The following is a 13,455-nucleotide window of genomic DNA, read 5'->3' as shown; positions in this document are numbered from 1 at the left end:
AAAAGATATTTTAGGTTTCAAGTTTTCTAAATAACAACACAAAACTATTTACAACAGAAAATTTGTTTTTAGTTTGCAGAAACAGCTGGAAACTATCTAACTATTATGAACTGTGTGAATAATAATAATAATAATAATATAATTGCTACTAGTAAAATGTCTTATTTGTCCTGCCAAAATTTTCACTGATTCTCACACAATAAATTAAATGTAATTTTTATCAACAATATATAAATATACATATTTTTTAAGTGTCAAAAAAAGTTATTTAAATTTTTTTAATTGTTTTTTTAAGAAAAGCAATTTGCTACAAATAATTACTACTAGTAAAGATTTTTATTTGTTCTTCCAACATTTTCACTTTCCCTTCCACACAAAAAAGCAAAATAAATGTCATTTTTAGCAGCAGCAATATTTTATAGTGTCAGAAAAAGTTACTTATATTATTCATTTAATGTTTTTTCAAAGAATTTACAACAAATAATTTTAGGTTTTTAATTTGCAAAAATAGCAGGAATCTATGCAATAATAATGAAGTGAACAATAATGAATAATAATAAAATTATTGCTACTAGTAAAAAATTTGATTTGTTCTGCCCAAATTCTTTTTTTAATAGATGTAATTTTTGGCAACAGCACATATGATAAAAAAATATTTAATTTTCCAAAAACTATGCAACTATAATATAACTCCATTAATAATAATAATAATAATAATAAATAATGTTATTTTTAGCAACAGCATATTTTGTTTCAGAAAAAAATATTTAATTTTCAAAACACTATGCAACTATAATGTAACTCCATTAATAATAATAGTACTAATGCTAATAATAATAAATAATGTTATTTTTAGCAACAGCATATGCTATAAGAAAAAGTTATTTATATTCTTTAGTGATGTTTTCTTTAAAAAAAAATCAGTTTACTCTTCAGGTATTTACAGCTGCACCACCTGCTCTGTACTATTTTTGAATTTTCAAAAATAGGAAACTGTGCAACTATAATGTACTCCATGAATAATAAGACAATTGCTACTAGAAAAATGTTTATTTGTTCTGCCAACATTTTTACTGACCATGCCACAATAAATTAAAATAAATATAATTTTAGCAACTGTATATTTTTAGTGTTTAATTTTTTCCTTTAATGAAGAGTTTTCTTAAAAAAAGCTATTTACTACAAATAATGTATTAGGTTTTTAATTTAGAATTTTTAAAATAATAAACAACTATAATGCAACTCCCTTATTATTATTATTATTATTATTAATAATAATAATAATAATAATAGTAATATAATATCAATAATAATAATAGCTATTAGTAAAAGCATTTATTTGTCTAGCCAAATTTTCCACTGTCCCTGCAACAAAATAAATTAATTACAATTAAAACTTAAATGAACTTACACTAAAAATTAAACAAAACATTTTATAGGCACCAGAAAAATATTTTTTTTCATTTAATGTTAAATGTTCTTAAAAAAATAAAATAAAACCCAGTTTACTTAAATAAATAAATAATAATAATAATAAAAATTTATTAGGTTAATAATTTGCAAAACAATATGCAACTATGTTATTTCATGAATGATAATAATAATACATTAGATTGTTGTAGCACCTTTTGTGTATCAAATGCAGCTCAAAGTATTATTTTTTCCAATATTAGAAAATATGTTTTTAAGAAAGTAATTGTATTAAAGAAACAAAAGAGTCAAGTTAATTAAAATTGAGGTGAAAAACTAAGTTGTAAAATGTGGGTATTCATTCTTGCAATTCTGACAAACCCTTTCTGTGTTGACCAGCTAGATAGTGTTACCTTGATGATGCATTTAAATTACAGCATGTTTAATTTATCACCCAAAACAAATGTTTAAGATATAACACATTCTTATGGTCAATTAACATAATAATGCTAGTGACAAAGCAGCACTGACCAGATAGGGCAAGTGACAGTTCCACCAACTGGCCTAAAACTCTCATACTTGCCCCTTTTTGTTTAGCTCTGAAGTGAACTGTAGTGTGTAACTCTTGGGTTAGCAATTCAGTGTATCACAAACACCTAGTTTGTCTTATCTTTTGTCTGTTTAGATGGAATGATATGGCAGTCTAAATACATATACTGTATGTGTATATGTGTGTGTGTGTGTGTGTTTTAAAGACTATGTATGTTGTGTAGTTTAAGTACAGCTACGGAAATGCTTGTGAACTTATTTGCATACAAAATAGGGGTTGTTGGGGTCGTGACTTCACATGCCTGTTAGCTGTGCTAATCAAGATAATCTCTGGGATACAGAAGTGCTTGTCCTTCAACCAGTTTTTCTAGTTCTCTTTTTCTAGCCTTAAAGAGATAGTTCACCCAAAAATTAGCATTTACTCAACCTAATGTTGTTCCAAACCTGACTTACTTCATGTGTCCCAACAGTAATAGTATCATAAAATATGTAGTAATAATAATATAAATATCCAATAATTTAAATTTAAGAAATACTTGATCGTAAAATGTATTTTAAAACAAGGATCGGATTACAATTGTCCCTGTTACAAAAATAACCCACTGTAAGTAATAACACCTCAAAGTAATGTTTTAACGTTTAGTAATATTACTAAATAGTTTTCTCCACTATATGGTGCTAATTTTTTTCATTTCTAAATCTTCTAATTAATTCATTTAAAATGTCACTTTGTTTGTTTAACTGTGATTTAGACCTCAGTCCTCCTGTAGTGCCTCTTTCAGATATAATTTTGACTTGCCTAATTTTTTTTCAACTGTGATTTTGACAGTCTTTTCTGTTTTGAAGGCTTCAGGTCCACATGCTGAATGGAGCCCTTTTAGCCCTTCTCTTCCCAGTGGTCAACACCAGACTGGTGAGTAAATTGACAGCCAAATTGATATAAGTGATGTCTGATGTCATAGTAGTTGACGATTCCCCAAACATAGCGAATAATTCTTCTATGTTCAAGAGACCCAAAACAACAATAGAGTTAAAACAATAGATATTCATAACAAAGAAAAATGTCAAAGCAGACTGACAGACCACGTGAAACTAGATATTATGACAGGGCAGGAGCACAGATCATAAAAGGTTGTGTTGTCATGTTGAACTTGTTAGTGTCATGTGACGGTTCAAACATTTGTTCTGGAGGTAGTCTAATGTTAAAGAATCTGTTTAAAGGTAAAGCTGCATTTACTCAGTTGTGTGTGCATTCCTTTCTATTGTGTGTGTGTGTGAGAGCGTGTGTGTGCTCCATTTAATCTGAAAGTTTGAGTAATGCCTTATATAACTCCAAGGATTTATGTAGGATAAGAGATTAAAGTTCAGTCTTGGAGTTAAGAATAAGAGGAATTTGTTGCTTAATTACCTTTTTGTATTTTTCTTTCAACCAAATTTTATTTTTAGTTGTTAGTGTATGTATGAAGTCAGTTCCCCAGATGTTCACACAGGTGTCCTATCAAGTTCCACTTATGTTTGATAACCACAAAGTGTCACAATTCTTAGTCTCAATTTTGAAGAGCATATCTAGTGTTTTGTCATTAAACCTAACAAACTGTTTTTTTTGTTGTTTAAAAAGTGTGCTTGTGGTACCTTTCTTTAAAATAAATTGCACTTGCTTTGAAATATATATTATTTTAATCTAATGCAGTGACATTCATACATTTTAAATAAGACTTAAGTCAGACTGATCTCACAGTGAAATCGGAAACAGTAGGTTGATTTTTCTTTAACTGAAATCGGTCTGTGCTTCCCGAAATTTGAAACACTGCCCCCAGTGGCAAGTGTAATGTCCACAGAGGGGCGCTAAAGGCGAGTTGTGAAGCGAGTTGTTTTCAGCTTTACAGGCTGTAATACAGTGAAGAGGAATATGTGTTTTATAAACTGTACCCCCCCCCCCCAACCCAAACCCCAAACCTAAACCTGACCATCAGTGGAGTATAAATAATTCAACGGCTCAGTCTCGTGAAAATTCCAGAACGCTTAAAATCACTTACAGCACCTTTAAGTATCCAAGTACTTTTGACCAAGCGGCCACTCTGTGTGTGTGTGTGTGTGTGTGTATGTATATGTGTATAAATATACATATTTAATTATAATGAATAAGATGTATACAAAATTGCAGAAATATTTTTGGCATATCGACTGATATGCCCAAAGATTAGCTGATTATTTGGCATCGATATATATCTGTCTAATCAATGCACATGCCCTTTGCTGTTCTTAGAAGCCACATCCACGCTTATCCGTTTTCAGTTTCCTAACTTCATCATTTTCCAAAGTATGTTTTTAATGGAGAGGTTGGATTTCGATGGAGGAAATCACCATTCTAGAGTGGATCAATGTGATGAAATTTGATGTGTTTTCAAACAAAAATAGATTAGTGTGGACGTGGCCAGAATAGTGTACACCAGTATTCTCAGAAATACTGCCCTATTTATCAGCGATCTGAGTAAACAGGACCAAAATCACACCAGAATGAGGGAAGTTTAAATGTGTGCACATACCAGTGTCAAACAGCTCGTTTTAACTGCCTAACGATCAGTGGGCTAATAAAGAGGAAGGAAACGGTACAGTACAGGAAAACAACATATAAGGGGTACGTGGAAACAGATCTTGCCATGTGAGGCTGTAAGAGAGAGAACACAGTACTACATAACACAAGGACGGGCAGGAGCCAGTTGAGGCGTGACTGCTAGTGTTTCCTTTGCCTCTGAATAATCATATGCCTTTATACTTGACTGAATGTTACTCGTTTTATCTCAATAATCCTCTGTAATTGGACACTATTCCCTTGAAGAATAAATTAATCATGGCTGACTGCGAATTTCTACAATGGCATTAATAAACGAGAACTTCCGTTTGTGTGATGCTACATCTACACGCAACATGAAAACAATGCTGAGTGCACCTTTATCATCAGGGTTTAAACTGTTTAAGACCCATATAAAGCCCTAATTCTACATCAACTCTCATGATGAGAGTCAGTTACACCCTGTCTACACCGAATGTTCTAAACCATTTATTTGTATTGTTGGTAGGAGTAGCACCACAATATGGAAGAGAGCAGAGGTATATCGGTTTTACCGATATATTGGCACAGATAGTTGCTTTTTTAAACAATCAGTTATCTGCAAAAATCAATGCAGATAGTTACTGGTAGGTTTTTTCATAATTTTTCCTCCATTTCCGGCACTAGAGGATTCTACAGTTAGAACTCATTGGTTCTACAGTATAACAGCAGCCTCTAGAGGTGAAATAAAAACAATCACTGGCTCCATGACACGTGGAGTTTGTTGTGCCACATGACTTCTACTATTGATCAATGATAATCTACTGTTGATGAATTACTGCTCATACATTATGTTTTGGCCTATGACCAGGTTTAATTTATAGTGTTTATTTTTTATTACATTGTAGATGAGTGCATGTTTTGTTTGTGTAAACCGGGAGCGCAGACTCTTCAAAATAATAGTCCCTGGTGTATTGCAGGCTTGTTCATAGTTAAAGGTCTTGCGTGCGCTAAATCTTATTTTCTTTTGGTTATTATTGGGATTTGGTTGCAACATAAACTGGACCTGAGATTTTATTAATTTTGGACTCTTGTTGCCTCTGTGCCCGTCATCTTAAGCAAGATGTAGACATATTTTTTAACCTTCAATAAACCGATTTTTTAAAAACTATCTGCCGAATAATCGTTATCTGTATTTTCCACTACCTTAGTTATCGTATCAGCAAAATCCAATATCGGTCGACCTCTAGAAGAGAGTAGCCAGGATATTTTTATAAAATTCTGTTTTTTGTATTACACTGTATACAGTCTTATGGGTTTGGAATGAGAAGAGGATAAGTAAATAATATAATTTTTTTTTTTTTGGTGAACTGTCCCTTTAGGCCATACTTAATATACAAACATCTTAGCATTGCATTAAAGAATATCAAAGCAAGTGAAATTTATTCTAACCCTCCTATTGGGTCATTTCTGACCCGGCACAGGTAAAGAATATGTTATGAAAACTGCATAGATTTTGGTACCGGAGCCAAGTGTTGTGACTGTCAAGACCATCAAAACAAACAAAATAAAAATAATTTTTGAACATAGTTGTTTAAGTGGAATAACTATTTAAAACCAACTGCTCCGTCCATTTTCTTAACAGGCCAAGTTTGACCCGAATGGGAAAAAAACAGTTGTGACCTTTCACCTTCAGACTTTCTGAATGTTATGCAAATTTAAATAGTTTTTTTGTACATACATGAATTAGGGATGTCCATTTAACGCATTAATTCAGTGCGATAATTATGTAAAAAATAAAGTGTTAAAAAGATTAACGCAATTAATCATGCCTCCACACCGCAATAAGGAATCTTCCTACCATCAGAGCAATTCAAGCTTTAAAAGCGTCCGTCTAACGCAGGTGTACATTGACACGTCTTTGACAAGCCCTTTTAAATTAATCTTGGACAGATTGATGAATTGATGAATGTTCAATAATATGGAAATAAACAATATATTGGATTCGAAAGCCAATTTTTGTATTGTTTTATCAATGCTGATCTGCCACAATAATATAATGCATTTTAGTTATCTGAATTATTATTTTTTATAACATATATATATATATATATATATATATATATATATACACTGATCAGCCACAACATTAAAACCACCTGCCTAATATAATGTAGGTATCCCTCGTGCCGCCAAAACAGCTCTGACCCGTTGAGGCATGGACTCCATAAGACCTCTGAAGGTGTCCTGTAGCATCTGTCACCAAGATGTTAGCAGCAGATCCTTTAAGTCCTGTAAGTTGTAAGGTGGGGCCTCCATGGATCAGACTTGTTGGTCCAGTACATCCCATAGATGCTCAGTCGGATTAAGATCTGGCAAATTTGGAGGCCAAGTCAACACCTTGAACTCTTTGTCATGTTCCTCAAACCATTCCTGAACAATTTTTGCAGTGTGGCAGGGCGCATTATCCTGCTGAAAGAAGCCACTGCCATAAGGGAATACCGTTGCCATGAAGGGGTGTACGTGGTCTGCAACAATCTTTAGATAGGTGGTACGTGTCAAAGTAACACACGCATGAATGCCAGGACCCAAGGTTTCCCAGCAGAACATTGCCCAGAGCATCACACTGCCTCTGCCGGCTTGCCTTCATCCCACGGTGCATCCTGCTGCCATCTCTTCCCCAGGTAAATGATGCACACGCACCCGGCCGTCCACGTGATCTAAAAGAAAACATGATTCATCAGACCAGGCCACCTTCTTCCATTGCTCCATGGTCCAGTTCTGACGCTCACGTGCCCATTGTAGGCGCTTTCGGCGGTGGACAGCAAGCGGCGATGCACTGTGTGTTCTGACACCTTTCTATCATGGCCAGCATTATGTTTTTCAGTCATTTGTGCTACAGTTGGACCAGACGGGCTAGCTTTCGCTCCCCACACGCATCAATGCGCCTTGGGCGCCTATGACCCTGTCGCCGGTTCACTGGTTGTCCTTCCTTGGACCACTTTTGGTAGGTACTAACCACTGCATACTGGGAACACCCCACAAGACCTGCGGTTTTGGAGATGGTCTGACCCAATCGTCTAGCCATCACAATTTGGCCCTTGTCAAAGTCGCTCAGATCCTTATGCTTGCCCATTTTTCCTGCTTCCAACATATGAAATTCAAGAACTGACTGTTCACTTGCTGCCTAATATATCCCACCCCTTGACAGGTGCCATTGTAATGAGATAATAAATGTTATTCACTTCACCTGTCACCTGTCTGTGTGTGTGTGTGTGTGTGTGTATATATATATATATATATATATATATATATATATATATATATATATATTTAAATATAACTGTTTATTATTATTTAATCATTATATATTGAATAATTGTTATTTGAGGGGCTTTCTCAGCAAATATTTATATATGTGATTAAATGTGATTAATTTGATTAATTAATTGGCATACCATGTAATTAATTCAGTTAGCCCTAATATTTCACATTTTCTCAGATTTAGCCCCTAGCCCCATACTGTTCTCTAGCACCCCCACCTGTTTCATTGGGTACTGCTTCTTTCCCAATAGATTGCATTCTTTTCTCTAAAACAGGGTTTTTGCACACATGTGCATGTCCACTCACTCAAACACACACACACACACAGAGTATTTTTAACAGTTTTGGACAGGCAATATGCAGTAAATATGTTTACTAACAGGATATTTTAATGAAAGGGTACAATGATGCTAAAGGCCCCCCTCAATGGTAAAAGACCCATTGGATGTTATTTTCTCAGAAAACATTGGATGGCAGAAAGAACAGTTGCAGCACCTTCCTAAAGCCCTGTAACACTGCAACAGATTGTTCAAAATTAGTGAGAAGCAATGGATTTAATTGCAATGGACATGCAAAGTTTGCCCAGTTTGAGTGCTGGGAAAGGCAGCAGAGATTAATTTGTGAAATAGATGTTCTAAAATTGTAACTCTGAAATGTACACTGTTGATTTTCTGGTAGCAGAATAAATCAGAAATTGTTATAATATAGTTGAGATAATATAACATAATTTGAGACATCCTTTGCCAATGTTTTTAAACTTTTTTCTTAATATTCAGAATGTAGCCCTTTTCCCCCCAATCATTATACTTTGGGACCACAACAAAACAGATTTTCGTTAAGGGGGGTCTTTAGTGGCGTTGTACAGAAAGCAAGAATTTATGCATTTTGAGTGCTTTTCAATATGGGTCAAAAATGACCCGAAGGACAAAAGGAGGGTGCAGTTTCTTAAGACAATAGGTTTAAGAAATATATAAGATCCACTTGTCACTGTATATCAGCATTATCCCCATTGGCAACCTAGATCTCTAGAAACTGGTATTGGCATCAGCCATTGAAAAAAAATATATATATCAGTAGAGCACTAATATTCATAGCAGTTTTTATTCAGTCGAGTTTGGTTGCAATATCTTATCTGCTTATATCTCTTATTTGTTTAGTAGTAAAGTAAAGCAGGAAGTAGTTCATTTGTCAGCGTGTCTTTTTGCATGTCTTCCAAATCATATTTTTGCATATAAAATTGGATGATAGTGCCCTTAGAAATTTAATTTATTCATATTGTTGTTGCAGAAATGTTTAATACTTAAATAATATAGTTTAATACATAGGGGTTTGTTCAAATCTCTATCCCTAAGTATGAGTAATTGTATTAATAAAGCTTGCTAATGCTAAAAATATATATACAGTTGTGCTCAAAAGTTTGCATACCCTGGCAGAAATTGTGAAATTTTGGCATTGATTTTAAAAATATGACTGATCATGCAAAAACTGTCTTTTATTTAAGTATAGTGATCATATGAAGCCATTTATTATCACATAGTTGTTTGGCTCCTTTTTAAATCATAATGATAACAGAAATCACCCAAATGGCCCTGATCAAAAGTTTACATACCCTTGAATGTTTGGCCTTGTTACAGACACACAAGGTGACACACACAGGTTTAAATGGCAATTAAAGGTTAATTTCCCACACCTGTGGATTTTTAAATTGCAATTAGTGTCTGTGTATAAATAGTCAATGAGTTTGTTAGCTCTCACGTGGATGCCCTGAGCAGTCTAGATACTGAGCCATGGGGAGCAGAAAAGAACTGTCAAAAGACCTGCGTAACAAGGTAATGGAACTTTATAAAGATGGAAAAGGATATAAAAAGATATCCAAAGCCTTGAAAATGCCAGTCAGTACTGTTCAATCACTTATTAAGAAGTGGAAAATTCGGGGATCTCTTGATACCAAGCCAAGGTCAGGTAGACCAAGAAAGATTTCAGCCACAACTGCCAGAAGAATTGTTCGGGATACAAAGAAAAACCCACAGGTAACCTCAGGAGAAATACAGGCTGCTCTGGAAAAAGACGGTGTTGTTGTTTCAAGGAGCATAATACGACGATATTTGAACAAAAATGAGCTGCATGGTCGAGTTGCCAGAAAGAAGCCTTTACTGCGCCAATGCCACAAAAAAGCCTGGTTACAGTATTCCCGACAACACCTTGACACGCCTTTGGAGTGACGAGACCAAAATAGAGCTTTATGGTCACAACCATAAGCGCTTTGTTTTGAGAGGGGTCAACAAGGCCTATAGTGAAAAGAATACCATCCCCACTGTGAAGCATGGTGGTGGCTCACTGATGTTTTGGGGGTGTGTGAGCTCTAAAGGCACGGGGAATCTTGTGAAAATTGATGGCAAGATAAATGCAGCATGTTATCAGAAAATACTGGCAGACAATTTGCATTCTTCTGCACGAAAGCAGCGCATGGGACGCTCTTGGACTTTCCAGCATGGCAGTGGCCCTAAGCACAAGGCCAAGTTGACCCTCCAGTGGTTACAGCAGAAAAAGGTGAAGGTTCTGGAGTGGTCATCACAGTCTCCTGACCTTAATATCATCGAGCCACTCTGGGGAGATCTCAAATGTGCGGTTCATGCAAGACGACCAAAGACTTTGCATGACCTGGAGGCATTTTGCCAAGACGAATGGGCATCTATACCACCTGCAAGAATTTTAGGCCTCATAGACAACTATTTCAAAAGACTGCACGCTGTCATTGATGCTAAAGGGGGCAATACACAGTATTAAGAACTAAGGGTATGCAGACTTTTGAACAGGGGTCATTTCATTTTTTTCTTTGTTGCCATGTTTTGTTTTATGATTGTTTCATTCTGTTATAACCTACAGTTGAATATGAATCCCATAAGAAATAAAAGAAATGTGTTTTGCCTGCTCACTCATGTTTTCTTTAAAAATGGTACATATATTACCAATTCTCCAAGGGTATGCAAACTTTTGAGTACAACTGTGTATATATATATATATATATATATCTGCATAACTCTGAATTTTTTATCATCTAAACACTTATTTCATCCCACATAGCTTCCATTTGAGAAGGAGATCTACTACATTCAACACTCCATGCTGTATCTTGTGCCAATCTACCTCTTCAGAAAAGGAGGTGAGTTTACGAAGTTTCTTTAAACATTGCCTTAATGTCCAGCAGACGTTCTGGAGCTTTCACGCCACATTTTTTATCTTACACATCGCAATGCCATGTTAGCTTCCCTGTTTATATGTTTCAGTTGATAACCATGCTATGTCATTCCTGTTATGCAGAACCTGTTTGAACTCTGTGACTTTAAAAAAATGATTTGACTTTAATTCAAGGATGTATTCCTATAAAAGGGTTTAGCAGACTTTCAGAAAAATGCTGTGGTCAAATTTAAGCACTTAAATTTTATTAATAACAACTTGATTATTTTCTCCATGCCGACAGAATGAACAAGATGGAAATAAAGAGCTAAAGTTTGCCTTTGATCAGTGAGGGGTTGGCAGTTTACTTACACGAGGGTGTTCATTCTGATCATTTTATTTATTTTAATTTTCATTGGCATATATCATACCAATTTCTGTACTTTTATCAAACAGGATGATTTATTATTATTTATTTTTTTTAAAGTGAGATAAACCAACTAATAACACAAAACATTATCACAGAGTTCATTAAATCCAATGCTAATTTCTGTGGTGGTAAAAAACAATGTCACTTTCTAAAGGATGTTGTCATAATGATGTTCATGAACTGGCTTTTGTAAAAGGGATATTGAGGACACATGCAAACCTATAAATTGATTACAAAAAATATTCCTCAAAAACAGTTTTCATTTGAAACATTTCAATTGTAGAAATGAAAAAAAAAACAAAAAACACACACACATGGAAGAAGTGTGTTTGATTCATAAAACAGTCATATCTAGACATAAAAGGCCTTTGAAAAGTTCCAAAAATAAATGATAAAGGTCTGGTAATAAGTTTCAAATGAAGTTAAATCAAGTATTGAAACAAATGATCAAATAAGTACGCTACTCAGGCTTGAACAGATCTGGGCTTCACGCATTCATGTTGAACGTGAAGGCTGACTGTTTATGTTTTTTTTGTCAGGTGTGTATAAGCCGGAGCCTCTGAGTGACATGTGGTGGGCGCTGCTGTCCACTGGCATCCTCTTCCTCTATCACTTCATCTTCCTCCAGGGCCTCGGAATGGTACGACACAATCAAACACTCATACCGGATGTCACTGGCACAGCACAGACTGCTGTTCATCTTACTAGTCAATTTAAATTGACTGATAAATTTCACTAGTTTTTTTTATTAGGGCTGTCGATGTAACTTGTTAATTCAGTGTCAATAATCATTAAAAAAAACACGAGGCTGTGAGGGATAGACTTATCGTCTCTTCAATGGCATGCACTGTATAAAGCTCCTAGATCACATCTTGTTTTCCACAACTCATGTTCTCTGAAGGTTTTTTTGTCTACGAATTTAAATGTTTTTCAGAGGGCACCACTTGCTCACGCATCGTTGACTGAAGTGGTCAATGCAGACAATCTAAAATGCATCCTTGCAGTTTAGTGATCATGCAAGGCCTAATCGCGAGTTCAATCTTATATGGCAGCCTTAATGGGTACCATACCGATTTCTCAGAGGTCATAGTCTGCAGGTTTTAAAGCATTTAAAGCACTTCCTCATCATGAACAGTGCCCGAGAGATGTCGTGTCTGTAACGCTGGTTTTTACTCATTAATGTAAAAATGACAAAGAATAGAAATTAAAAGTTACATGTTCTTAGGAGTGCCAACCCTTCTACATTATGTGGCTATTAGTATTTCTGGATTGTAAAAACTTTGAAATTGACATGCACAGAGGGTGTGGTCTCCAAAAAAGTTCAATTAAATTTAATTCATTCAAATTAATGCAGTCTTCTCCCTGTACTTTATCTCGGTGTCTGATTTAGAATGAGCAGAACTATAAATCTAATGACCTTTAGATTAATGCTTCGGGTGATTTTTTTTTTTTTTTTTTTTTTTTTTTTGCATTCACTTTGTGCATTAAAATCATTTAACGCACACCTAGCCATGAATTATCCCTATATATATATATATATACACTACTGGTCAAAAGTTTTGAAACACTTGACTGAAATGTTTCTCATGATCTTAAAAATCTTTTGATTTGAAGGTGTATGATTAAATGTTTGAAATTAGTTTTGTAGACAAAAATATAATTGTGCCACCATATTCATTTATTTCACATACTTTGAGGTATGACTGTTTGTAATTTATGTTGTTGAACAAAATGTGAAAGACTCTTCAAGTAATGTTAACCACAGACTTTATTTTACTCAAACTTCCAAAAACGCTGTTCTGTTATCCTATAGGAAGTTCAAAAGGAAACACATGGCTTGAAAATGCTGATCCTTTTCCAGGTTTTAGGACAACAAACTGAATATTTTTCCTATGATGACACATACAACACTTTATCAGAATCAGCACCATATTCAATGTACCATTAAGTGTAAAGTTTTATTTGTCAAATGTATAACAGCTGCAGTACTTGAAAATGAAATGAGCTGTAAATG

The 13,455-nt window shown here is 34.6% G+C and overlaps 1 protein-coding gene across 1 annotated transcript in view; it reads left to right on the top strand.

The window, feature by feature from the left end:
- Positions 1-13,455, top strand: part of LOC127430436 (transmembrane protein 164) — a 53,938-nt gene that overhangs the window by 31,416 nt on the left and 9,067 nt on the right. The window contains exons 3-5 of the mRNA XM_051680198.1: positions 2,806-2,872; positions 10,919-10,997; positions 11,981-12,081. Coding sequence (XP_051536158.1) covers positions 2,806-2,872; positions 10,919-10,997; positions 11,981-12,081 — 247 coding nt within the window. The remainder of the gene's footprint in view (positions 1-2,805; positions 2,873-10,918; positions 10,998-11,980; positions 12,082-13,455) is intronic.

The sequence above is a fragment of the Myxocyprinus asiaticus genome, chromosome 40 (assembly GCF_019703515.2).
Source record: "Myxocyprinus asiaticus isolate MX2 ecotype Aquarium Trade chromosome 40, UBuf_Myxa_2, whole genome shotgun sequence".
Classification (NCBI taxonomy): Eukaryota; Metazoa; Chordata; class Actinopteri; order Cypriniformes; family Catostomidae; genus Myxocyprinus; species Myxocyprinus asiaticus.
The sequence above is the reverse complement of the archived record's forward strand: the minus strand, read 5'-3'. Positions and strand labels throughout refer to the sequence as shown.